Below are 25022 nucleotides of genomic sequence, written 5' to 3' on the forward strand. Positions count from 1 at the left end.
TGTAGAGGGCAGTGTCACTGGCCCTCATATGTGGGATCCAAACCGGGGCCCTCTGGCGTCCCAAGCCAGCTCTTAACCAACGCACCACTCGGCTGGCCCAAGAAGGACCAGTTTTTAATGAACATTTCAGAACCTTGTTTCTAGAAGCCTCTGACTAATGTATAAAGTTCCCTTGTACCTAGAAGCCACAAAGCATTAAAGATAAGTACTTTAGGCAGTGCAGATATTTGTTTATGTATCAAAGCTACCATGCATAGTTTTCATTGCATCCCATGCACTGTGTTAAGTGCTTTACTTTTGATATCTGGTTTACTCCTTACAAGTACTCTAGGATATTTCTAGTATTTTGATCTCCATTTCATAGTGGAGGAAATTCGAGGCTCAGAAAGATTAAATAAATTGCATTGGGTCACATATACACAGCTGTTGAGTGGCATATCCAGAAGTGAAACCCAGGCCTGTTATCCTCCAAACCCCATACCTGGTGAACGGGAGCTGACATTTGAGTCCATTACCAAAGGCTGTATATAGTCCTTTCATTTTATTGATTGAGGAACTGAGCACCAGAGGGAGAAAGCATCTGCCGTGAGTCACACAGTGAGTTATCAGCTGACCTGGTTAGGAACCTAGGTTTCCTACTTCTCAGTCGCGGGCCCATCCCTCTGCTGTTCACAGCCTCTCATGATATAGCCTGAGGCTAGCCCTGTGCCCCGGGGGCTTGGTGACGCTCCACTCTCTTCCCAGGAGGCGAGCTCACCACTCCCAGATGTGCTGAGTGCCACAGAGCCCCTGAGCACGGCCCAGAGGGAGATCCAGCGCCAGTCCACACTGCAGCTGCTGCGCAAAGTCCTCCAGATTCCTGAGAATGAGTCCGAGCTGGCCGAGGTCTTCGCCTTGATTCATGAACTCAACAGCTCTCGACTCATCCTGTCCAACGTGAGTGAGGAGACAGTCACCATCGAGCAGACCTCTTGGTCGAATTATTATGAGTCTCCGTCCACGCAGTGCCTTCTCTGTAGCAGCCCATTATTCAAAGGGGGACAAAAGTAAGCACCCCTTTCAGATCTACCCTGCATCTTAGCTGTCCAGTCTCACTTGGTCCTTATTGCCCCTTTCTTCAAACAACTTTCAAGATGTAACCTTGGCAGATGTTATTCTCTGCTTTTCTTAGGTTCCCTTTACTTTTCCAATTGCTAGTTTTAATAAAAGTAATAATTAGTAATTATCCATTATTTCCATTGAAAATGCCTGAGAGTTATTGTCACCAGTTTAGGATTTAGTTTACATCCGGACTGCCGAGTGTAATGCTTGGATTTGGGAGTTCCGCGCAGTTGGTTAATTTGGGTAATAAATTGAGTTATATTAATTTTGGGGGTGATTCCAACAAAGTCAGAACACCCTCCTAGAAAACCTTAGAATGCAAGCTCCAGCACCTTTATTTTCCTATTGTGTTAAAGTCTTGAGAATTTTGCTATTCATCACGGAACCCTGGAGGTTGATAGCTGTTCTGTTTTTGTTGGTGATGTTTTGTGTACTAGCTCCTTGGCCGGGCCCCAGGAGTGCTGGTTGCTGACAGCCAGCCGGCTGCAGGTGGTGACTGCCCAGGTGAAGATGTGTCTGAATCCCCATTGTCTGGCCCTGCATAGCTTCATGGACATCTACACAGGTAGGCGCCTGTCTGTCTTCCCTCAGAGGGCCCCAAAGCAGGCTTGAGAACGGCCTCTGTGGGTCAGACCTCTGGTCCTTTGAGCACTGGACCTTCTCTCAAATGGGGCCTCTGAGAAAGGGGATTTCTCAGCTCCTGAAGATTACATTTATCTCTCAAGTGTTAGGATTCTGTTATCTAGGATCTTTACACAAAGTTATTTTTAAAATAACAGATCTTCATTGTGGAAAAACTGGGAAATGCTCACAAGTAAAAAGAGAAAACAAAAAATCAGTAGTAATCCTTCTGCCATGAGATAACCATTAAACATTGTGCTCTCTGACCTTCCAGCTGTGTTACTCATCCATGCAGAATAGAAGAAAGTATGGAAGAATTTATAGGTTTATAGTTTTTATTTCAAGTGGGGTTGTTCTAAATGTTATTTTGAAATATGCTTTTTAAAATTTAGCAGTCTATCCTGAACATCTGTCTTCCTGTGCCATCAAGGGGAGAAATACATGACCATTTTTAAGTATGTGGCACTCCATTTTAGAGTCTATTTTATAATTAACTCTCTGTGTACAGCTTTAGTTATTTCCTTTGGGCAAATGCTCAAAAGAGCTATATATTCATCTGTTTCCCCTCTGTTCATTTATCAACATCAGTCATTTATTGAATATTAACCATGTACCAACCATTGTGAGAATTTGACTTTTGAGTTTTATATGTAGAATTGGGTATTGAAGATTAAAGAGCATGTGTTATTTATTCTTTGTCTTCAGAACCTTATGGTGCCTTATTTTGAGTTCTTGTTTTTAATGTTTTGTATTACCACATTGAGTTTACTATTTTATGCTCTTGCCTGCAGTTAACGAGAATGCCATTTCCCTGCAGTCTGTCTAGGCCAGTAGTACGTTAGGATTATATATGTTTAAATTTTAACTTTAGTTTTAAATTTACATACAGTTGTGTAGTTCTGCATTCTGACAAATGCCCTGAGTTGTATAGCTGCCACCATAATCAATATACAGAACAGTTCCATCACCCCCAAAACATTGTCTTGTACTGTCCCTTTGTAATCAAATACATGCTTCACCCCTAACTTCTAGCAACCTTTTGATACTCTCTCCATTTCTATAGTTTTATCTTTCTAGAATGTCATATAAATTCAGTCATAGTATGTAGCATTTTGAGCCTGGCTTCTTCACTAAACCTAATGCCTTACAAATTCATCCATATTATTGTATGTATCAGTAATTTTTTCTTTTTTATTGTTGGTTTTGCAGTGTGCGGAGTGCCATAATTTATCTGTTCACTTGTTGAAGTTGAAGGATGTTTGGGTTGTTATCAATTTGGGACAGTTATGAATGGAGTTCTGTAAACATTCGTGTGCACGGCTTTTGTGTGAACATAAATTATAATTTCTTTTTGGTAAATTCCTAAGAGTCAGATTATTGCTGGGCCTCATAGTAAGTGTATGTTTAATTTTATAAGACTGTGCCAAACCATTAACCTAAGTATCTGTACCATTTTGCATTCCCTCCAACAATGGCTGAGAACACTGGCTTGCTCCACTTGTCAGCACTGGGTATTGTCTGTTTTTTTTGTTTTTGTGTAGCCATTCTAATAGGTATGTGTAGTGGTATGTCATTGTGGTTTTAATTTGTGTTTCCTCAATGATCAGTGATGTTGAGCATCGTTTCTTGGATTTATTTGCCATCTCTATGTCTTCTTTGGTGAAGTATTCTGTTCCACCTTTTGCCCAATTAATTGGGTTGTTCTTTATATATTCTGGATACAAACCCTTTGTCAGGTAAGTGATTTGCAGATATTTCCTTATGGTCTATTTGGCTTGTCTTTTCACTTTCTTAACAGAATGTTTCATAGAGCCAAAGTTCTTAATTATGATAAAAACTAGTTCATCAAATTTTTTTTTTAGGGATTATGCTTTTGATGTTATATCTAAGTTGTCTTTACTTGGGTGAAGATCATAAATATTTTCCTGTTTTCTTCTAAAAGTTTTATAATTTTATGGTTTACATTTAGGTCTGTAATCCATTTTGAATTAATTTTTATATAAAGCGTGAGGTCTATATTGAGTTTATTTTTTGCCTGTGGACGTCCAGTTGTTGTACAACCATTTGTTGAAAGGTTGTCCTTTCTCCAGTGAATTGACTTTGTCCCTTTGTTGAAATTAATTCATCATGCACGTGTCAGTCTATTTCTGCATTCTATTCTGCTCCTTTCGTTTATGTTGTTTACCACCCTGTATTGATTGCTATAGCTTTATAGTAAGTCTTATAATTAGGTAGAGTGAATCTTCCAACCTTGTACTTGCCTGAATTATTTCATCCATTTTAGTTCCTTCACATTTCCATGTAAATTTTAGAATCAGCTTGTCAGTGTCTACAGAATCCTGCTAGAATTTTAATTGGGATTTTATTGAATCTATAGATGAATTTGGGGGAGTTTGACATGCTTAAAAATGTTAAATTGTCCCATCCATAAACTTGGTCTATCTCCATTTTACTAGGTTTTCTTATATTTCTTTCATCAGTGTTTTGTAGTTTTCAGCATACAGATCCTGCACATATTTTGTTAGATATATACCTAAGTATTTCATTTTGTTCAGTGCTAAATGACATGGTTCAATTTCTAGCTGTTTAATACTAGTATAGAAATACAGTTGGGTAGTATTGACTTTGTATCCAGTGACCTTGCTAAATTCACTGATGAGCTTTAGGAATTTTTTGTAGATTAGTATAAGTTTTTAAAGTTTATCAATTTGACAGGTAAAAACTGGCATATCATTTCTTAATTTGTTGTATTTCTTTGATTATTTGGAAGATTGTATATCTTTTGTGTGTTTTTTTCTCCTTTGTGAATTTTTTTGTGAATATTTCCATTCTCCTTTGGGGTTATTTTATTGACAGAGCTCTGCCCCAGTTTATCAGTTAGTTGTCCTTTAAATTTCTGAATTTTTTTTTGAACACAAAGATATTTTTTCCTTTTTATTTTTGTTTTAATTTTTATATAATCATCGCTCTCATCTCCCTTATGGCTTCGAAATGCCTTTGGTATTGTGCTTAGAAAGGCCTTCCCCATTCCTTTAAACCTTTCTTTAATGGCAACACATATTCCAAAGTATTCTTTTGTGTAAATTTATGCATTATGTATTGTGCAAATGTAAAACCCCCCTTTTTTATTTGTCTTAAACTGACTGCGTTTAAATTCCTTGGAGTCTTTTATCCCAGATTTTGGTATAGGGGTAGTTTTATAGCCTTTATCACATCCCCTATACATATCTGGGCTAAAAGATAGTCCGGGCCTTTCCCCATGGTGCAGCTGTGAGAGGTAGAGAAAGAGTGACCCCGCTGGTCATGAGGACTGAGCTGGATGGTAGGGAGGTGTTTCTTTTTTAATCTTAAAAAAAAAAATTTCTGTATGTATTTTATTGCTCACTTTTTTTTCATTTAATGTATTATAGACAACTTTGTGTCAGAGCATTTAGGTCAACCTTATTCTTTATAATGATGCATCGCTTGCTATTTTATGAATGTACCATGATTTATTTAACTGTTTCCCTATCGGGTATTTACTTTGTTCCCAAGTTTTTGCCATTGTGGATGACGTTACAGTGCGTTTCCCTGTGCCTGTCCATAACCTGCAGGTCTCTTTAACGTGGCGAACAAGCTGCTAGTGAGCTTGGACTTGCTGTTCGCAATCCGAAACCAGATCAAGCTGGGAGAGGACCCCAGAGTGTCCATCAGTGCCCTTCTGAAGTCGGTGCAGGAGCAGACAGGTAAAGGCTGGCTCCATCCCTTTCCCAGTTTTAGTCCTAAGCTCCCTGGGAATTTTCAGTGATGGGTTTTGGTGGAAAGAGTCATCCTGGGAGAAAGTCTGATATTTGGAAAAGGAGACATTCTTGGCTTTCTAACACACTCCCCCTCTGGAATTTTACAATGCCAGACTAACTTTGGAAAGCATGAGTGTGTCTCTGCATCCAAGGACCCTCAGCCTGAGATTAAACTAACTTTTAGAAGCTCATCCTTTGATCATAGGTAGACTTGGCTTTACTGCATGTTAATCAGACTCAGCTTCTTGATACACAGCTCCTGGAGGTCTGCTGTTAGTCCCAAAGTTCATGTTGAGAATTGAGGGTGGAGATCACCTTCCTTACTATTAGAAACTATTTTTCCCCTTGCTCTCCTTACTTATTTCTGTTTGTGCTTTTTCCATCCCATTCCGACAGACTCCAGTCACCCTGTACCTTCTCTGCTACGAGGTCAGATGGGGTAGTGCGGAGGTTCTAGAGTCAGACAGGCCTGCGTTTGAGTCTTGGTTCTGCCACTTAGTGGCACTGTGACTGCGGACTATGCTCTGTGCCTCAGCTTGTCCGGTTGTAAAATGAAGATAATAAAAGCTCCTGGTTCATAGAGATGGGGCGTTAAATGAGATAATATATTTGAAGCTCTCAGCACGGCACCTAGTGCCTAGTAGGTGCTTAATCCACGCAGCTGTAACTCTGATTGGAATTGCTCTCTGGGTTGCCACCAGAGCACTTGAGGGCCAGGGTGCTTGACCCTCAGGGTGGCTAGTACCCTTGGGTGTTCTTAGGGGAGAGGCCATCTTGCAGAATTGCTGTTCTTGCTAGCTCATCCTCACTGGCCTCAGGGTCTTTTTCTTTCACTTACTCAGAACTCTTGCTCTTCTTCCAGAGAAGACGCTGACCTTGGAGGAGCTAAGCCAGCTACAGGAGCTGCTATGCAATGGCTATTGGGCTTTTGAGTGTCTCACTGTCCGAGACTACAATGACATGATCTGTGGCATCTGTGGCGTGGCCCCCAAAGTGGAAATGGCCCAGAGGAGTGAAGAAAATGTGTTGGCACTGAAGAGTGTGGAGGTAAGTGCCTCTCTGGCACCGTGGGTGACCTTTAGAACTGTCCTCACACTTTGCCTGCATGATGTCCCCACGGGCAGATGGCTCCAGTCCTGTCCTGTGTGAGGACACGTTTTTTTTCCTGCCACTGCCCAGGTTTTCATCTAAGAAAGGTCAGGTGCAAATAGAGGCATTTGTTACTCAGTCAACAAATTTATTAAATATGAACTAGTTGCACGTTTTAGACACTTGGGAAATGGCACTTAAAAAAACCCACAAATTTTTTGTGCTCAAGGAGCTCACATGCTGGTTTGGGGAGACAGGAAACAAACATTAATACTTATATATATTTTATTAATATAAGATTTACATATATATAATACATTAACTAAGAGGAACGTAGTAACAATAAAGCAGGTGAGGAAAAGAGAGCAGTGTGGTGGAAAGGGGAATTCCTGTTTTATAGAGGGTGGTCAGGGACGGCCTCTCTGATGGGGGCCATTGAATAGAAATTGAAGCCCAGGTGGTTCTCTCAGAGGAGACATAATCCAGGCAAAGGGAGCAGCAAGAACAGGGTCTAAGGTGGGTTTGCTGAGCATGGAGAGGAACGGCATGGAGGCCCGTGTGGCTGGAGTATGTGAGCAGTGGAGAGAGTAGTAGGGTACGTGAGGCTCAAGAGGCCATGGAGGGCCGGACTCTACTTGGGGTTCCTGGGCTGGTTTAAGGACCTAACACTGAGTAAAATGGAGTCTCTGAAGAATTTTAAAGACCTGATTTGACTTAATTTCTTACCTAAAAAATGTTCACACACAGATAACACCAAACTCACATGGCTTTATACATGAATTCTAACAACCCAAGAAATATATGATTCCAATTATAGAAGAATAGCAAAGGCAGGTACATTTTCCCAATTCATTGTACAAGGCCATAGAACCTTGAAAACAAAACCAGACATATAAGAGAAAGAATTGGGGCTGATTGTACTCATGAATATAAATGCCGAAGTCCTGAATAAGATTGTAGCAAATCAACTCTAGCAGCGAATAAAGTAATCCATCGTGACTAAGTTTACCCCAAGAAAGCAATATTCTTTCAACATTAGAAAATACACTAATGTAATCTACTTAACAGATTAAAGGAGAAAACCCATATGATTGTTTCATTAGATGTAAAAAAGGCTTTCAGTATTATTCAAGTAACAGTTTATGATAAAACTTGACAAACTGGGAATAATAGGGTACCAGAAATTCCATAGGTTGGTTAACTCTTTCCATGATCATGCTGAGAGGTCTGGTCTGCGTGCGTAGGCACAGGCACGGTGTGAGTGAGTATGTGTACAGTCACACTCGGGTGTGAGCTTTCCATCTCTGAACTCGACTGGCATGACCAAAGAGGACTGGAACAGAAAGTGACTCTTCAGGCACTGAACCTGCAGCGCACCTGTTCACCACTGGGGGAGGTATGGGACCACTAGAAAAAAGCTTTGGTGTATTTCCATATGGCCAACTGAGCACATTAGGGATTTAATGCATATTCTCCTTTTCTTCCTAATTAAAAAAAGGTATATGTATATATTGATCAAATATTTTTATTTGAAGAATAGTGGCGCATAACAAAACATGTGAAAACAAGCATACTTCCTGGAGCTTTTTAAGTGTTCCTTGTAGATACAATGAACAGTAAAATAACTTTGTGTGTTATCTCACCAAGAGGCTATTCCAGACTCATTCAGATCTGCTTGCTTATTGGTAATATTAATAGTAGTGCAGCTATGATTTATTGAATATTTTGTTACGTGTGTCCAGTTCATACTCTGTGCTCGCTGCTTTACTATATGACTGACTTCTCACCCCAACCATATGAGATTTGTATAGATGAAGAGACCGAATGAAGCCCAGGAGACTGTCCAAACTCACCCAGCCAGGAAGGGGTGGAGCTGGGATTTGACCTCGGTCTGGCTGTGTGACTCCAGAGTATAAGCTCGTAGGCACTGCCATGCTCACCAGCACCTCCTGGGGCTTTGAGCTCTGGTTTTTCTAAACACATCTGGCTACAGAGACTTTTTGGTTCCTGGATAGACAGAAGCCCACCCCCCAGTAAAGCTCATGTCTCTTAATCTTGCCTGGCGCCTGCCTTGCCCTGATCAAGGCTCTTTCCTCATGGAGTAGTATTTCCTTCATTCTCACTATGCATGTTTTGTCCCTCTATGGTGCTGGGTAGTTCTTTCTAGAGACTAGAACTTGCTTTATTTTCTCCCTTTTGTGTTTGCAGAGTGGTGTGGTGTGTCGGGGCAGAAAGGGGTGGGAGGTATTCTGAAGTCTGAAAAAAAGCAGGAAGTTACTGAACAAAACTTGTATATGCAGTTATGCATGAGGAGACTGTCTGGTTGGCTCCTCTCCTTGGACTGTATAGAGTAGTACTCTGGCCTAATGACAACAGCCAAGTCAGTTTGTGCAAACAGGCATTTCCTGTTCCCTGTTCTTTGTGGAGAGGGTAGGCTCAGTGTCTTGTGAAATTGTGTTGGGAGATGTGTCACTTTCTTAAAACATGCAGTTGTGCCTTGTGAGGTGGAGGAAGGGGAAGTAAAATGAGGCAGATTCTTGTGTAGACTTAGTGGGCATAAGAATTACATCACTTACACACCTCTACATTACATCCCTGCGCACTAAACTTTTCAGTGTGGAGGGTTTGCTCAGCCCCACCCACAGGATTTCTGATTCAGTAGGTCTAGAGTGGGGCTGAGAATTTGCATTTCTACCAAGTTCCCATGTGATGCTCATGCTGCTGGACCAGGGACCACACTTCGAGAATTGCTCACATAGGGATTTTTTTTTTAATGCAAACTTAGGGATTTAGTTCATACAGATTGATATGTGGCCCAGGTATCAGCATTGCAAAGTAACCTGAATGATTTGACCTGAATTAATAGGATCAGGGTCACACTTTGAGGACCATGTAAAAGGGATACAGGAAGAAAAGCTGACAGCACAAGTGTTAGATACCTGCATTAGATAAGCAAATGCTGCATAAGGTAGAGGTATTAGCTGTGTGCTGGCAAGGTCTGGGAGGCCCTCCGGAGGAGGTCGGGATCACCAGGGCCTTGGAAGTGGGTGGGTGTCACTAAATTTTATTCCAGTGGTTCCTGCCAGCTGGGTATAGGGACTAAGGGTGTGTGCTTCGGAACTAGACCTTTGTTCACATTCTTCTGTCCTTTACTTCAGTAGTCTCATCTCAGACACCCCCAGGCTTGTATAGTAGTGATTAGACAGTGTCTGGCACATAACAGGTACTCAAATGGCAGCTCTCCTTTCCTTGCAAGGCAGGAGAAATGATATGAATAAAGTGATAGATGCAGAAGGGACTTGGGACCTGTTCAGGTCTTGGGGAGTGCTGTGGTCTAGGAGAAAGGAATGTGGCCAAAAGGCAGTCAGGTACTGAGATGTGAGATTTGGGGGCGTCCCAGTGGTGCATGGCTGTCAGACCTCCCACCCCAGCCTCGGTTGCCCGGAGTGTATCGGTAGGCTATTGTGTTGCTAATATTCTGTGGCTCCTACAGTTTGACCTTTTTTATCCTGACCTTTTAGTTCACCTGGCCTGAGTTCTTGGGCTCTAGTGAGGTAAACGTGGAGGACTTTTGGGCCACGATGGAGACAGAGGTGATTGAGCAGGTGGCCTTCCCTGCCAGCATCCCTATCACCAAGTTTGATGCCTCTGTTATTGCCCCCTTCTTCCCACCACTCATGAGAGGAGCTGTGGTCGTCAACACTGAGAAAGACAAAAGCCCGGATGTGCAGCCAGTACCTGGTAAGGCCACCTGGCGGCTGGCTGGGGACAGGGAAGGGCCCAGTTAAGAGTTTGCAACGCTGGCCATGGCAAGACAGCACAGGTGGCAGCGAGGGGGCCAGGCCCACCCAAAGGGCTCCTTCCGGAAAGACAGGACAACCTGTGACAGAATGCCCTAGAGATGAAAGTCGTCGTGCAGAGCTTTGAAGAGCTGCCGGCCATATTGTGGAGGACTGACCCTCACAGCCCGCAGCCAGCCTTCTGGGACACACTATACTGAGCAGTGGAAATCCTCTGCAGATGCTTGTGATAAGGCTGTAACCCCAAAGATTCTCACTGATCAGTGTAGAGGGAGGCCAGGGAGTCTGCCTTCTACAGTCTTTCTGATGCTTTTGTAGATGCTCTGTGGACATACATGTAGGTGCCCTGGACAAGCTGTTGAGAGTGTAGGTTTCTGAAAACATGGATTTGAGTCCCAGCTATGCCACTTAGTAGCCATGTGACGGCCACCAAATCCTTTCATTGCCTTGAGCCTCTGTTGCTTCATTTACAAAGGAGGCAGTTACCCACCTCCTGGGTTGTGAAGATTAAGTGAGCTAATACAGTTAGAGTGGTAGCCGCCTACTTTTTTTTTTTTTTAACTGCAACTCACAGTAAGAAATAGGTTTTGCATCATGACCCAGCATGATACTCATATAAGTACGTACGTGTGTGTATATCTTTAACTAAAAACTTCTATAAAACAGTACTTTTTCTTACCAAGTGCAATGTACTTTATTTTCTACTTAGTTTCATTTTTTAAATTCTGGGTATGACCCACTAAATTGATTTTTGTAAGTACGTAAAATGTTGTGATCCACTGGTTCTCACACAGTGCTTCCTAACATTAGGTGCTGACATCCCACCTCTTGTTTGCTGCTTCAAGGCCCAAGAATTGTTTTTTGAAGGCGCCCACCTAGTTCTATTGATTAGGCAAGTTCAGGCACATAGTGTGTAAAGAGCAGTTTTTAAATGGAAGCTGCTGCTTCTGTTGGTGCTGCAGTGTGGTAAGCATGAGATCCTGGTTCTGAAAAACCTTAAAAGGTTAAAAGCTGACCCATTTGGGGTTCTTTGCAAGGCCGTTCTGCTGGATGTCTCCCCTAGATGTTCAGGGGGCACAAAGCCAGTTCCGAGCGACTTCAGATCTGCAGAAGTCCTAAGATCTGCCTTGAGCCCACCTCCCCCAGCGCCCAGGGCAGTGCTCAGGGCAGAGCCTGCTTCCACTGCTTGCTGTACTGTAGGCGTAGCCCCCTTGTTCTCATCCTCATGCATGAGGGACTGCCTGTGACCTCTGGTGGCCGGTGGCAGTCCCCTCCCTTCAGGACCGTCGTCTCTTGTAGGCAATGGCAGTGTCTTGGTGAGGCTGCTTCAGGAGGGCACCTGCAAGCTGGAGGAGATGGGCTCCTACAGTGCGGAGGAGCTGCAGTGCCTGCTGAGGCGGTGTGGCGTCCCCTACGGGGCAGAAGACTCCAAAGTGAGTGTCGGGGCGGCAGTGGAGACGGGCGTTGGGAGCACGCTGGTGGTCCGTTTTCTGGGCAGGGGCATGAATACCTGTGCCTGGGCACCTGTGTTGGGGAGATAGTTCACCTCCAGATGGTAACCTGCACGCGAGGCCTTTCCCTCTGGCCAGCTCCTCTGTTGACGGCAGTGAGTTCAGACTCTGGGGGTGGGAACCCTGGCTCTCTGGCCTACTGTGTGTGACCTTGGATAAGCACCTTATATTTTTGAGCCTCGTTTGCAAAGTAGAAATAACCAAAATACCAACCTCACGAGGTCACTGTCAGGAAGTCACTTCTTACAGTGTCTGATTGTCACCTAGCCAGGCTCTTAGAAAACGAGTGCTGTTACAATTCACACAGAGGGAGAGTGAGTATTTTATCCATACGTTATTTACTTCCTGCTAACATGCTATTGAAAATGTTATGCGTCCTTTAAGTTTAGACTCAAGTGCCAGCTTCTTTTTGAGGCTTTCCCTGCCCTGGGGGAAGTAGGAAGAACCCAGGCCTCAGAGTAGCCTGGACAGAGGGGCAGCTCAGTCAGTCTGGCTGGCTGTGCCTGGGTCCTTTTAGGGCCCCAGGGTCCCCATCTATACCTAGAGGACGTTGGGCTTGTGAGGCTCAAAGGCCCACCCACTCTGGCCTTGACAGTTTATTCTTTTGCTTTAGGTATTGACGTGAGCATTTGGTGCTGTGCACTGTTTACTGGCGTGTTTTTAATCTTGTCCTTCTGCTCCAGGACCAGCTCTGCGTCTCCTTGTTGGCCCTCTATGAATCTGTACAGAATGGAGCCAGAGTTAGACAGCCCCCACCTCATCTCACAGGGGGTAAAATCTACAAAGTGTGCCCCCATCAGGTAAGAAGGCAAATCTCAAGACCGCGGGGTGAATTTGTTCATGGCGGTTGGCCCGCGCAGAGTCGGATGATTGATCCAGCTCGTCCTTTGTGAGCTGGTACTCGGCTCACTGGGCAGCTCCTTAGGGAGGTGCCAGCCACTGGTCTAGGGAGGGACCCTGGGTCATCATTAGTTAGTATTTATTAAGCACCCCACCGTGTGCTGGCCCCTTCTTCAGCTGTTAAGGGTACAAGGGTGAGCAACATCATTTCTCCCTAGTTGACCTCATTTCAAGGGCCCAGGATAGGAAGTAAGAGAGAGGGACCTGCTCTCTGTGGGGCAGCCAGAAAAGGCTGAGAGCCCCAGTGATGAGCTAGGGAAGGAACGTTCCAGCAGAGGGAAGAGTCACCCCTAAGCCCTGAGTGGGGAAGCCTCGTGAGCCCAGAGGAGCGAGGTCGGAGGGCTCACCAGAGGCCAGGTCGTGTGGAGCTTTGTAGGCCAGAGTAACAGTTTGGGTTTTTTCTGAGAGCGATGAGGGGACCCACTGGATGGTTTTGAGTGGGAGACAGGGTGGACATGGTCTCGTTTTGGTTTTAGGAAGATCACTCTGCTGTAGAGGGTGTGGACAGGACAGCGCCAGGATCTCTCTGGGAAGGCTGTGTGCTGTGTGACAGTAGGCCCAGGGAGATACTGGGGCAGAAGACACCCTGAGCAAGCACTACGTGGGGGGAGGGGCCTTAGCAGAGTTTCGGTTCACTGAGGTGTGTGAGTGGGCAAGGCGACCTGGCTGTCAGAAGAGAATCAGGCTGTCAGCTCCTTTAACAGAAGCTGAGTCTAAGTGAGACGCTGGATGCCTCCACCCTGGCAGATCAGAGCCTGCTCCAAAATTGTGTTCATATGACTGGGACCATCTCATGACAAGCACTTGACAACACAGGGACAGATGTGAGAGCTACAGATCTCAGGGCTGTGATGGGAGAGCCAGGCCTGGTGGGTGTAAAGGTGGAAGGTAGAGGCAGAGGCAGAATTTTCTAGTGTATGGACAGCTGCCTGGCAATGGAGTGGCACTTGGGGACCCTGTCAGTGGAGGTGTTTACTAGCCTCCATCAGGGCTGGTGGGGAACTGCTCAGAGTACAGATGTTTAGACCCACCCCCAGAGGCTATTGCCTAGGTTTGGGGTGGGGCCCAGGAACCTCCATTTTTAACCAGTTCTTAGCTACCAGTGCTGTGCCGCCGGGATTGGGAACCGCTGGGCTAGATGGCGGTGCTGGGTAGGGTGAGATGGAAGGGGGAGCGGCTGGAGCAGAGGCCCTCGGGGTATTTCAGCCCCAGTCGAGGACCAGATGCTCCCAACTCCTCTTTCCGGAGGGCGAGGAGGAACTGGTGACTTCGTTTAGGGAGAGAAGTCGGAGGGAAGCAGAATGCCATGGGCTCTGGCGGGATGACTGTGAGTCATGAAACCTGATTTTTCATCTTCCCGGGAAAAAGCCAGTGAGGACTTGACCAGTCAGTGCAGACTGGCCTCTTACCCCTGTGTGTGCCCTCCATGTCCGACCCCAGGTGGTCTGCGGCTCCAAGTATCTCGTGCGGGGCGAGAGTGCCCGTGACCATGTGGACCTGCTCGCCTCTTCCCGCCATTGGCCGCCTGTCTATGTGGTAGACATGGCCACGCCCGTGGCCCTGTGTGCTGACCTCTGCTACCCAGAGCTGACCAGCCAGATGTGGGGGAGGAACCAGGGCTGCTTCTCCAGCCCCACGGAGCCGCCTGTGGTGAGTTGTCTTCCGAGGACCTGGGAGAGACCCCGGAGGCTGACCGTGTCCACCCCCTGGCTCTTCGGGAAGGCCATCTGGGAACCATCTCCAGCATCCTTTTTCTCCGTCAGTATTTAGTCTGGGTGCCCTGGAACCAGCATTTACTGTACAAACTTTTACTGATCAACCCCTGGGTGTGTGAGGGCACAGCATGTCACTTAGTGTGTCCAGGGTGTCCCAGACACAGGTATTTTGGGGGTCAAATGGATTGCCTTCCAGATAAGCCTAGAAAATTGACACCTTTTGAGAGTCATCATGTACACTAACATATCACAGACCCCAACAGTCCTGTCTTGGGTTTCACCATGAATATACTGTGTGGCATGTCTGTTATCTGGAGGCACAGTGGCTTACAAAACTGACCTTATCCCACCCTCTCCTTTTATTAAAATGGGAGAATAAGGCCCAGAGGGGAAAATGGACTTGTCTGGTGTCATACAGCAGGTTAGGGGCAGAGCCCTTGTCTCTGGGTCTCGGTGCACTGTACCAGGCAGTGTTTCTTACCAGAAGCATGTGCCCTCCAAGGCCAGCTGTGCCCTCTGAAGAAGAAACATGAGGATTGGTAATAGGAAGGGGATGTCATTGTCATCAGTCACCTTTTCCTTGTTCCCTGGAGCGCACTGGCTCCTTGAGCTTGTCTGAGCCTCAGTGGGAGCCGCTCCCTGCCCGCTTCCCACAACCCCTGCAGTAATAAGCAGTGGCCGCTCAGGTGATCCAACATCTGCTCTGGTTGCTGTCCCCCTTCTCCCATGAGGAAACTGAGGCGCAGAGGGGAAGGAGAGGGGACTCGCCCCAGGAGACATGCTGTGTGGTGACGTGAGGATTTAAACAGGTCTGATGACCCCGCAGCCTTCACTCTCACCCACCACAGATCCATTGCCTCATCAAAGCGGCTTCTCTTTCTTCTAGAGCGTGTCCTGCCCAGAGCTGTTGGATCAGAATTACGCCGTGGACATGACGGAGGCTGAGCACTCGGTCCAGCACCCGGTCACCAAGACTGCCACCCGGCGCATCGTCCATGCAGGCACACAGCCCAGTCCTGGTGACGCCAGTGACGGGCACCACTCCTTGGCCCTGTGCCCCGAGCTGGCGCCCTACGCCACCATCCTGGCCTCCATCACGGACAGCAAACCACACAGTGTCCGCCAGCAGCCCATCGCCTTTGACAACGCCACCCACTATTACCTCTATAACCGCCTCATGGACTTCCTCACCAGCCGCGAGATTGTCAGCCGGCAGATCCATGACATTGTGCAGAGCTGCCAGCCTGGCGAGATTATCATCCGGGACACCCTTTACCGCCTTGGGGTGGCTCAGATCAAGACGGAGACAGAGGAGGAGGGTGAGGAAGAGGAGGTGGCCGCAGTGGCAGAATAAGCCAGGCTCTTGTACAGGGACTGCACCATCTCTCTCAAGCCATAGTGAGGCCCTTGCCCGAGGCAGATCCCCCCGGGGGCCCAGTGGGAGCATTCACCTATGGCGAGGGCCTCGGATGCTGGGACTGACCAAAGAGCTCCCATATCCTGAGCACACGGGGGCCCGGGGCCCTTGGTTCTCAATCTTCAGGGAGTTGGGAGAGGCACCAGTACACTCCTTAGCCGCAAGAGAGCACTTAGTCCCGTAGCATGTTCAGCAGAGGGGAAGGGAAGGCTGGGAGCCGGTGGCTCCCCGGGGGCCTGCTGTGGGTCGGGACGAAGGCCCCGGGGTGCACTAGGTGGCAGGCTGCTGAGGCGGCGCTTCCTGCCCCTGGGGAAGGCTGTGTTCCTGCCCCCTGCAGCCCCACGAGCGCCTCAGCCCATTGTCTTTGACTCAGGGCCTTGGTATCATTAGCTCTAAGGGCCCCTGTGGGCTCGGTTCTCCCAGGGGAGGGATGCGCTTCCCTCTTGCTCGTCCTGCACCCGAGTCTGGGGAGAGCTGTGGAGGGAGGGACAGGCAGCCGCAGCCCTTCCAGGTCTGTCCTCTCTGCCTGAGCTTTGAGGAAGAGGCTCCCTGTCTTCCTTTCCCTGGCCACTGCTGCTGCACCCTGCATCCTCTCTGGGCTCTGGACCCTCACCACAGAGGGGATGTGGCCCGTGGCATGACATAGCCTGGCAGCAGTCGGAAAAACTCCCTTCTGTGAAGGGGAAGCAGACTGGGCCGTAAGGAAAGCAGGACTGGCTCGAGTGCCCAGGGTTTGCTTAGGGCACGGGAATCGGCCGTGTGTTATTTAATTTATTGAGAGGAGTGGAGTAGGTGGCTTTTTTTCCCCTCCCTCTTCCCCCAGCAAGAATAAAGTTTATTAAATTATCCGGTTTTGGTGAAGCAGGAGTCAATTCTATGCTCGCTGTGTGGGGTACAGTGCGGTTGAGCTCTGGAGGCTGAACTAGTGACTTGTCATGAAAGAGGGACGGCAGGAGTTCCAGGGAATCCGGGGGAGACGCAAAGAACCAGAGGCCAGCTGTGTTAATGCTGTTAGTTTAATGCTGACAGAGACATCCCACGCCGTGACTGTTAGTTATGATGAGTCAACTTGGGGAAGTGCGTGCTGCTTGCTTGGTGTGGCCAGCCACACGGGTCCCCTGCCTTCCAGCTAAAGATGACAGGGAACTGGGCAGAACACCCCAAACTTTTAGCTGCCACCTGGCTCATTATAGTGGTCCCAGATCCAGGGTGGGGTGAGGCTTGTGAAGAGAAGGCCAGAGGGCAGAGACTAGGAGGTAAGTTAGATTCTTAACAAAGGAGCCACGCTGCTCCCAGGGGCCTGAGCAGAGCGCAGACTTCTCTGGGCACCTGTCTACTCACTGTCCACTCGGTTAGTGAGGGGTCCCTCCACTCTGCTAAGGCCCAGGAACATTGTTTTCTCAATGGTGGGGCAACTCCTGGGGACTTCATAGGTGCAAAACCGGCCCATTTTCACTGAGACACAAAGGGAGTGGGGGAGAGTTTTCCTGGAAGTGGGAACAAGGTTAAAAGGGTGAGCTGGGGGTTCTCCCAGTTGGCATAGCGAACATAGGGCCACAGCTTTGAGAACAGTGGGAGGGGAGGGGCTCAGCCCCAGCCCCGGAATGGCAGTGATGGCCCAGGTTCTGGAAGTGGGGTCCTCTCTGACCTTTTGTGGGTCCCACATTCCTGAGTTTCAGAGCTGGGCCGGGCTGTTATGTGAAATGACCAAGGGCAGAGTCTGTGTTCTCCTCATGGCGCCCCATCCACGGAGGAGTTCGAGCTTGGAGCAGGCGAGAAGCGGTGCTTCCTGTCATCACCTCAGCAGAACTGGTAGTTGTTGGGCTGCAGCAGGGGCTGGGCAACATCCCCCTGCTCACAGCAGGCCAGCTGCTCGCTGGAGCTCTCCTCCTCTGGCTCACTGCTGTTGCCTGGCAGGTTGGTGTAGCCCTGAGGGAGGGAGGGAGAAGCCAGGGCGTGGTCAGGCCAGGCCTGGCCTGCGTAGCCAGCCACCCACCGTGTGCCCGGCCCCCTCACTTGCTCTCCGCGCTCCTCTTGGGCCTGCTCGTGGAGGAGGGAGCAGATCTGCTGGAAGGTGGGCCTCTGAGTGGGCTCCAGTGCCCAGCAGGCTTGCATGATGCTGTATCTGAGACAGGACAAAGGCTGTCGTGGGTCTGGGGATCGTTAGACATGCACACGCCCTACAGAGCTCTGCCCAGCAGAGGTCCTGAAACCTAGTCAAAGTGAGCTTAGCACAAGACCTGAGCTAAGGCCTTGGCATGTGTTATCTCATTTCATCTTCCCAGTAACCCTTGGAGAAAGGTATCTTCATCACGCCCATTTTGACAACAGGGGAGAAGCAGCTCAGAGATGCTATCTTGCCCAAGCTCCTAGAACCAGAAGGGGCACTCTTGCGACCTGCAGGTAGGTTTGAGAGGTGACTGGCTATAGCAAGAGACAAGGGAGGGTGGGCTGCAGGGGCTGAGGGCCCAGTTCGCCAGCTAGCTGTGTCCACCCTGCCAGTGAGACCTGGGTGAGCACAGGCGGAGGTTGTGTGGAGAATGTGGCTGGAGCAAGAAGCAGTGGGTGAATTCGTGGCTGGCTGGCCTGTGGGGAAGCTGTGGTGAAGGCGGGGCGCCAGAGAGCAGCTCGCGCATGGTGGGCTGAGTACCGTGAGGTGGCTAAGAGGCTGCCGCGGCTGGCCGCCACCACAGGTGGCCAGGACGGAAGAAATGAGGAGCCTTCCTTGAGGTCATAGTAACTGAGTTAAAAATCTATTCTTCAAGTTAGGACCAGCCCACTTGAGAGCCCTCTTCTCTGAGAACACCTTCCATGCTGCCTGAGAAACCAGTAGTAACCCCGAACTTGATAAAAGGGGCTTGTTATCTTGTTTACTGTGGCAGAGATGATTCCTGGCTCTGGAATAGCGTGTGGCCAGGGAGACTACGGCCACGTGCCTTTCCATCCTCTTCAACCGGACAGGGTGTCCTTCCTCCCGGGGGTCCCTCACTTACATATTCTTTGGAGCGAATGCAGGCTGGGCCATTTGGTATCCATCTTTCACCAGCTTATAGAACTTGCTGTTCACCAGGATGCCAGGGTAAGGGTTCAGTCCTGCAAAGGCCAAGATCATACCACGCTCAGTGCTTTGTCCCCCTCCCCACCCACACATCTTGAAGAGGCTGAGCTTCCACAGTAGAACAGGGCACTGCAAAGGGCTTAGGCTCTAGAAGGAAGAGCCCCTTCACCCAGTTCCACCCCAGGCTTTGCAATAAGAAGTGGTTAGAGGAGTGCATTGAAGGGCTTAGCCCAAGTCCCTCTGTCCAGAGCTCCAGAACTGGGAGCTGTGTCTTCAACGGTATGCACGTTTCAGACAAGGGGACATAGCATTCTAAGCAGCAGCAACAGCACAAGCAGGCAGGGAACAGCCCGGAAGGAATGTCTGTCGGGATAGAGGGTCTGCCCACCCCACGCAGGACTGCAACACTTGGTTTTAAGACACTTTGTCCATCCCTTCATTCCCACCAGCCCTTGCTCTGCCCTGGACACCAAGCATCCTTAAGGTATAACTGCAGGAAACCAAATGGGTCAGCCCCCAGGCTGAGCCTGCCCTGGGCCAGCCACTCACCGAGTGAAAAGATCTCCCAGAGAAGGATGCCGTAGGACCAGACGTCGCTCTGAACCGTGTACACGCAGTCGAAAATGCTCTCTGGAGCCATCCACTTCACGGGCAGGCGGGCCTGGCACAACACACCCCAGTCACCTTGGGTCCTGGCTCCTATGCCCTCCCCAGCCTGGCACAACCCTTCCAGAACTCACATTGCCCTTGACGATGTAGTTGGAGTCATTCATGATATCCCTAGCCAGCCCAAAGTCCCCAATCTTGGCCACACGCCCACTCGTCAGCAGAACGTTTCGGGCTGCCACGTCCCGATGGATGCACTGAGGGGAAGCGCTACGTGGTTAGTCCTGGGCCCTCCCCTACCTGAGCCCAAAGCACAGAAGGAACAGCTAGCGCCCTAGAAGGCCTGGAGTCCCTGTTGACAGAGGGCATCAGTTTGGGGTCCTGACCCTAACTCCTGTCCCTACCTTCTACCAGGGCCCTGGGGCTGAGAAAATGTAGTGGGGTTGGACAGTTCAGTGTTTAGAAATCACCATCACCCTCTCTGTATGGCCCTGAGCTGCAGGAGCTAACAGAGCGAGGTGGTCTGCTCGGGCCCCGGCGCTATGAGCAGTGTCTGGCCCACACTGGCCCCTAATAACAGCAGCTGCCACCTTCAGGGCCCTGCCGTGCCATGCCTTTCCTGAAGCATCTGCACACGCTGTAACCCTGTTTTGCCCTCAACCCTGTGACAGTGCCCATTGTTATCAGTATAGAAACCAAGGCTCAGAGAATTTCAATAGTTGCTCCAAGTCACACAGCAAGTGGCAGAGCCAACGATCAAACTCAACTCCCAAGTCGTGCTATAAGGAGGACAGTCACAGCTCCCACTGCTAGGACACTTCTCCCTGGGCTGAGTGTATTGCACATATCATCTCACAGCCACATGACAGCTCAGGGAGGCTGTTATCATCCCCACGAGACCATGTGCTTCACAAGGAGATGCAACGGTTGCCTCGTTAACTGAAAATGAAGGAATAATGCCTGCTCTTGGAAATGGGGTCCTGTCGCACTGCTGGGAAAGGGGCACTGCTCAGGCTGGGGCTCCGCCCTCCTGGAGGAACTCTGGCATAGCTTTCTCCCGCTCACTCCTGCAGCCCCGTGAGGCTGCAACCTGGACGCTGTGTGGCCGCTGCCCACTTGCTTTCTGGCACTCTGCCTCCTCCCTGTCCCCTTCATATGCTCCGCTTTCTTCTTCCTCACCCTTACTCCTCCAACCTCATGGTGGTTCAGCGCCCCTTCCCACCCCGCCCCGCCCCCCGGGTAATGACACGGGGGATCTGGCTTCCAACTCACGTTCTTGGAAGCAAGGAAGGCCATGCCCTGGGCCACCTGGCTCGAGAAGTGCAACAGGTCCCACAGCTCCAGCGGCCACCCATCCTTGTCCAGGTCTGGTGTGGGAGAGATGTCAGGGCAGCCTGCCACCCCCTGTCCTGCCCTGCCCAGCCCCCGGTGGCCCTCCCCTCTCCCCCAGCCTGGTACCTCCTCACCTTGCTCAGAGAAGGAGTCTTCTGAAGAAGTGGAGACGGGCCTCATTTCCACATAGGTGTCCACACCCTGGCTGGAGAAGCCGCTGTCCCTACATAGGAGAGGGGACCGGGGACCAGTCAGTCCCCATCACCGCACTGCCCAGCTCAGGCCTGGCCTCCAGCCACTCAGCAGGGAAGGGACCTTGGGGTCAGCTTAAACATCGCTTTCTGACAAGGAACCCCCCCTGTCACATTCTATCTGCGTGTTCATTGATCTCTGCTTGGCTATCCAGTGAGGGAGCTGACAACCTGTTCTCTTTTGGCAACTCTGCCTGTTAGAAAGTTCTCTATTGCTCCTAATCCCGGCCTGCCCCTGGGATCTTCCTCCCGCCCTTGGTCCTTGCTCTGCCCTGAAGGGCCACAGAGAGGTTGGCTCCCTCCTCCCCATAACCGCACCGCAGGGATCTGAGCATATTCTAGGGCCTCTTCTTTGAGCCCTCTCTGTCTAGATGTGGCTCATCCCTGGTTTCACATTAGAATCATCATGCGGAGCTTTTAACACTCCCTCCCCATGCCCAGGCCACTTCAGAAACTCTAGGGACAAAACTCACTTTTATTGAAATCTCTCCAGGCAATTCCAGTGTACAGCCTGCCTGAGTTCAGACCCACTGGCCTAGAGTAGTGCCTCTTAAACTAATTCATGAACATAGAATCACCTGGAATCTTATATTAATGCAGATTCTGATTCAGCAGCTCTGGGCAGGCCTGAGGTTGAGCATTTCTAACAGCTCTCCAGGGGTGCCTACGAGCCCTGCTTTGGGTGGCAGGTACGTTTGAGAAGCACTGCTCTAGATTGACTAGCAACTACTGCTTCTATAATAATATCCCAAAAGATGTGCACCTTGACAATGTCCACACTAGCATTCCCAGAAAGAGAACCTAGTGTTTCATTCATGGGTTGACCATGGCAAAACGATCCCCTCCCTCGGTCTAGAAACTATACCTCTAATAATGTCGCCTGAGATCCCATTGGCAGGATTGGTCCCTATGCCATTTGCGCTTTAAATTCCGCCCCCGCACCCAGTCTGTGAATCTTTTCCCCACCTACAGATTTAAAGATGGAAGCTTATAATTTTGGTTCTCATTTTGATTTGATCTGGCCTGAGGTTCCAGCCTGCAGAGGCCCAGTGTGAGCTACCCCTCTCAGAAGAGGAAGCAGATCCTTCCAGCCCCCACATGTGAGGACACTGGATGGAGTGAAATGGCCTCCTTTCGCCTCTCCAGGTTTGGCAGCTGACAGTGGCGAGGATAAGGGTCCGATGTACACCCTTATTCTGTTCCTCTCCTGGCTGCCAGGAGCCTGACTCTGAAGCCCCACACGCCCCAAGACTGAGACTTCCAGGAGAGTAGTGTGGCTCAGGTGAGCACTGGACCAGGAATCAAGAGAGCAGAATCTACGCCAGGCTTTGCCTCTGCCCTGACTCGTGTGTGACACGAAACTGGCCACTTCCCCTCTCTGGTTCCCTATGTGGCTATCTATCTTCCTCTGGGTGGCTTCCAGGAATCACAGCATCACAGAATGACAGGAAAGACCCTGAGAGGTTCCAGCCTCTGATGGCTCGCCTGGGGAAAATGAGGCCCCAGTGAAGCCGGGACCTGGCTTCAGTCGTGCCATTTTGTCCCTCTCACCCAACAACCCACAGACTCTGTCCCCCCTTCTTCGTGGTGATGTGGGGACTTGACACTGGCTACTCCTAAGTGGGATGGGTTCTCTGCAGCCCCCAGCAGCACATGCTATGGGAAAAACAGGGCGATTACCCCCCCAAGATCTTCCCGTCTCTGGCTCTGACCCCAAATGGTCATGATCTTTTACATGAGGATTTCATTAATGCCTGTCTCCACCAGACTATAAGCTGCCCACCTTTGCCTTGATATTTCCAGAATGTAGTAGGTGCTCAAATATTTGTTGGATGATGAGAATAAATAGTAGAAAAACTGAGTTGCCGGTCTAACCTGGGGTGGCTGTTACCCGTGGCGCAGATGGGAATGTGAGGGCCACTAGCCACCCGACCCTGAGCTAGCTTTGGGGACAGACCTGAGCCCCCACCTCTCAGTCGTGGCCTCCTTCCTGTCCTTGGCCAGGGTACTACCTGCGGACGTATTTCTTTTCCAGGTGGATGTTCTTGTAGCCAGGGTCCTGGCCTGGACTCAGGCTGGGTCCCAGCATGGCCTCCGCCTTCCTTCGCAAAAAGTTGAGCAGGTCGCCATAGCAACAGTACTCAGTGATGACCAGGACAGGGCCTAGTGCAACCAAGAGAGTGGGGGTGAGTGCACCCCTTAACCCCTGTGTAAACAGGAACATGGGGTGGGGGCAATGAGGCATCCTGGATTGGGACTCAGGAGTTCCATCTGTCTAAAACAGAAGAATCTCAAAAAACAAAAAACAAAACCGTAGCCAAAGAATTTTCCTCAAAGGAAACCTCTGGCAGTTCCATATAGGTCAAAGCTCCTATAGAGGAGGATGGGGCGGACTTGGAGTCCCAACAGGCCCTGGGGCACCTCTGTGGACCCCACAGTGAGTGTCCAAATGTCTTTGGGTGGGAGTTTCTTAAATGGTAGATTTGGGGGCTTTACTCCAGACCCACAGAATCAGACTGCCTGGGAGCAGGGCCCAGGAACCTGCACCCTTAGCTTGCTCTCCAGGTGACTGATGCCCACTTTTGTCAGAGAGCCACTGCTCAGATCTCCCAGAACCACCTGCTATCTATAAGCAACTTGACCACTCCAGGCATCTAGCCCAGGAATTTAAGGGACACTGAGACAGGACAGGGGTCCTGCCTTCACTTGGAGGAGACGTAAAGTGGAAGATGGAGTGAGGTTGCCCTGAGGCCCTCAGACACCTGAGAGGCCCCCATGCCCGCCAGAGCCCCTCACCTCCGTGGGTGCAGGCTCCCAGAAGGTTGACGATGTTCTCGTGCTGACCCAGGTGACTCATGATCTTCAGTTCTGACATGAGCGCCTCCTTCTCATCAGTATGAGCCGTGGCTGGGAGGTGGGGCCACACGTCCCACAGACAAGGACAGCCACACAGACAGATAGGAGACCCCCAGGGGGACAGGCAGGGTGTACCCAGAGCCCCAAAGCCATCAGGGGCCGAAAGAGGGAGAAGGAGAAATGCAGACGTACAGATAGGAGTGAGGGAGAGAGAGAGGAGATAAGGCCAGTCACTGAGCTGTTCTCGGGTGACAGAAAGCCAAGCTGTAGCCAGGCCACGGCCCAGGGCGGCCTCTGTGAACCCCAGCCTCTTTGGGTTCAATTAGAAGCCACTCAGAAGTTAGAGGGAGCCTGGAGCTCACAGAGGAATCCAGGAGTCCTCGATGCCAATCCCAGGCTCTGTCCCCCGGGTTCTGATGGGCTGAGAATGTCTGCAGCGCCTCTTAGGACCACAGGGCAGGCCCTCCCCCAGCATGCACCACCTCCCACTTGCTTCTCCAGATTCCCCAGATGACTTTCCCTCACTCACACTTCAGCATCTTCACAGCCACCTTCAGAACAGCATCTTCCTTGCCCAGACCAAAGGCCGTGGCCTCTACCACCTTCCCAAAGGCGCCAGCTCCGAGGGTCTTACCTGCCACACATATGGACCCCTTTAGGCTCCTGGGCACCAAAGGGCCCGCTCTCGAAGGGCCCACGGGCTCCCTGCTGCCCATGCTGCCCTGGGGTGGGAGGGCCTGGTGGGCTGAGAGCCCATCTCACCAAACTGCAGGTTGTTTCGGGGGAACTCCCACTTTTCATTGTAGGGCAGCTGGGTGGGGTCGATGAAGGTGTAATTGTTGCCCTCATAGCTCTCAATGATTTTCCAGCGCACCTGGTATTTGGGCTTCTGCAGAGGGAGAGGGAGGAAGCACATATCAGCCGGGCCTGGCAGGTGAGTCTTGGATCTCATCCCCGACTCCCAAGACAGCAGCCCTGGGCAGTCC

At 49.8% G+C, this 25022-nt stretch overlaps 2 protein-coding genes across 4 annotated transcripts in view; one reads left to right on the forward strand and one right to left on the reverse strand.

The window, feature by feature from the left end:
• HMGXB3 (HMG-box containing 3) overlaps positions 1 to 17320 on the forward strand; it is a 46861-nt gene extending 29541 nt beyond the window's left edge. For all 3 annotated transcript variants that reach the window (XM_019630058.1, XM_019630060.1, XM_019630059.1), the window contains 9 exons: positions 745 to 1046; positions 1539 to 1666; positions 5316 to 5447; positions 6364 to 6548; positions 10112 to 10331; positions 11690 to 11823; positions 12585 to 12701; positions 14242 to 14451; positions 15403 to 17320. In XM_019630058.1, the coding sequence (XP_019485603.1) occupies positions 745 to 1046; positions 1539 to 1666; positions 5316 to 5447; positions 6364 to 6548; positions 10112 to 10331; positions 11690 to 11823; positions 12585 to 12701; positions 14242 to 14451; positions 15403 to 15870 (1896 nt within the window). In that variant the 3' untranslated portion in view covers positions 15871 to 17320. The remainder of the gene's footprint in view (positions 1 to 744; positions 1047 to 1538; positions 1667 to 5315; positions 5448 to 6363; positions 6549 to 10111; positions 10332 to 11689; positions 11824 to 12584; positions 12702 to 14241; positions 14452 to 15402) is intronic.
• CSF1R (colony stimulating factor 1 receptor) overlaps positions 16932 to 25022 on the reverse strand; it is a 28007-nt gene continuing 19916 nt past the window's right edge. The window contains exons 11-21 of the mRNA XM_019630061.1: positions 24799 to 24925; positions 24566 to 24670; positions 23977 to 24087; positions 23193 to 23343; positions 21064 to 21152; positions 20870 to 20964; positions 19732 to 19854; positions 19541 to 19652; positions 18927 to 19026; positions 17950 to 18058; positions 16932 to 17862 (exon numbers count right to left, since the gene is read on the reverse strand). Of these exons, the coding sequence (XP_019485606.1) occupies positions 17734 to 17862; positions 17950 to 18058; positions 18927 to 19026; positions 19541 to 19652; positions 19732 to 19854; positions 20870 to 20964; positions 21064 to 21152; positions 23193 to 23343; positions 23977 to 24087; positions 24566 to 24670; positions 24799 to 24925 (1251 nt within the window). The 3' untranslated portion in view covers positions 16932 to 17733. The remainder of the gene's footprint in view (positions 17863 to 17949; positions 18059 to 18926; positions 19027 to 19540; positions 19653 to 19731; positions 19855 to 20869; positions 20965 to 21063; positions 21153 to 23192; positions 23344 to 23976; positions 24088 to 24565; positions 24671 to 24798; positions 24926 to 25022) is intronic.

The sequence above is a fragment of the Hipposideros armiger genome, unplaced genomic scaffold (assembly GCF_001890085.2).
Source record: "Hipposideros armiger isolate ML-2016 unplaced genomic scaffold, ASM189008v1 scaffold_888, whole genome shotgun sequence".
NCBI lineage: Eukaryota > Metazoa > Chordata > Mammalia > Chiroptera > Hipposideridae > Hipposideros > Hipposideros armiger.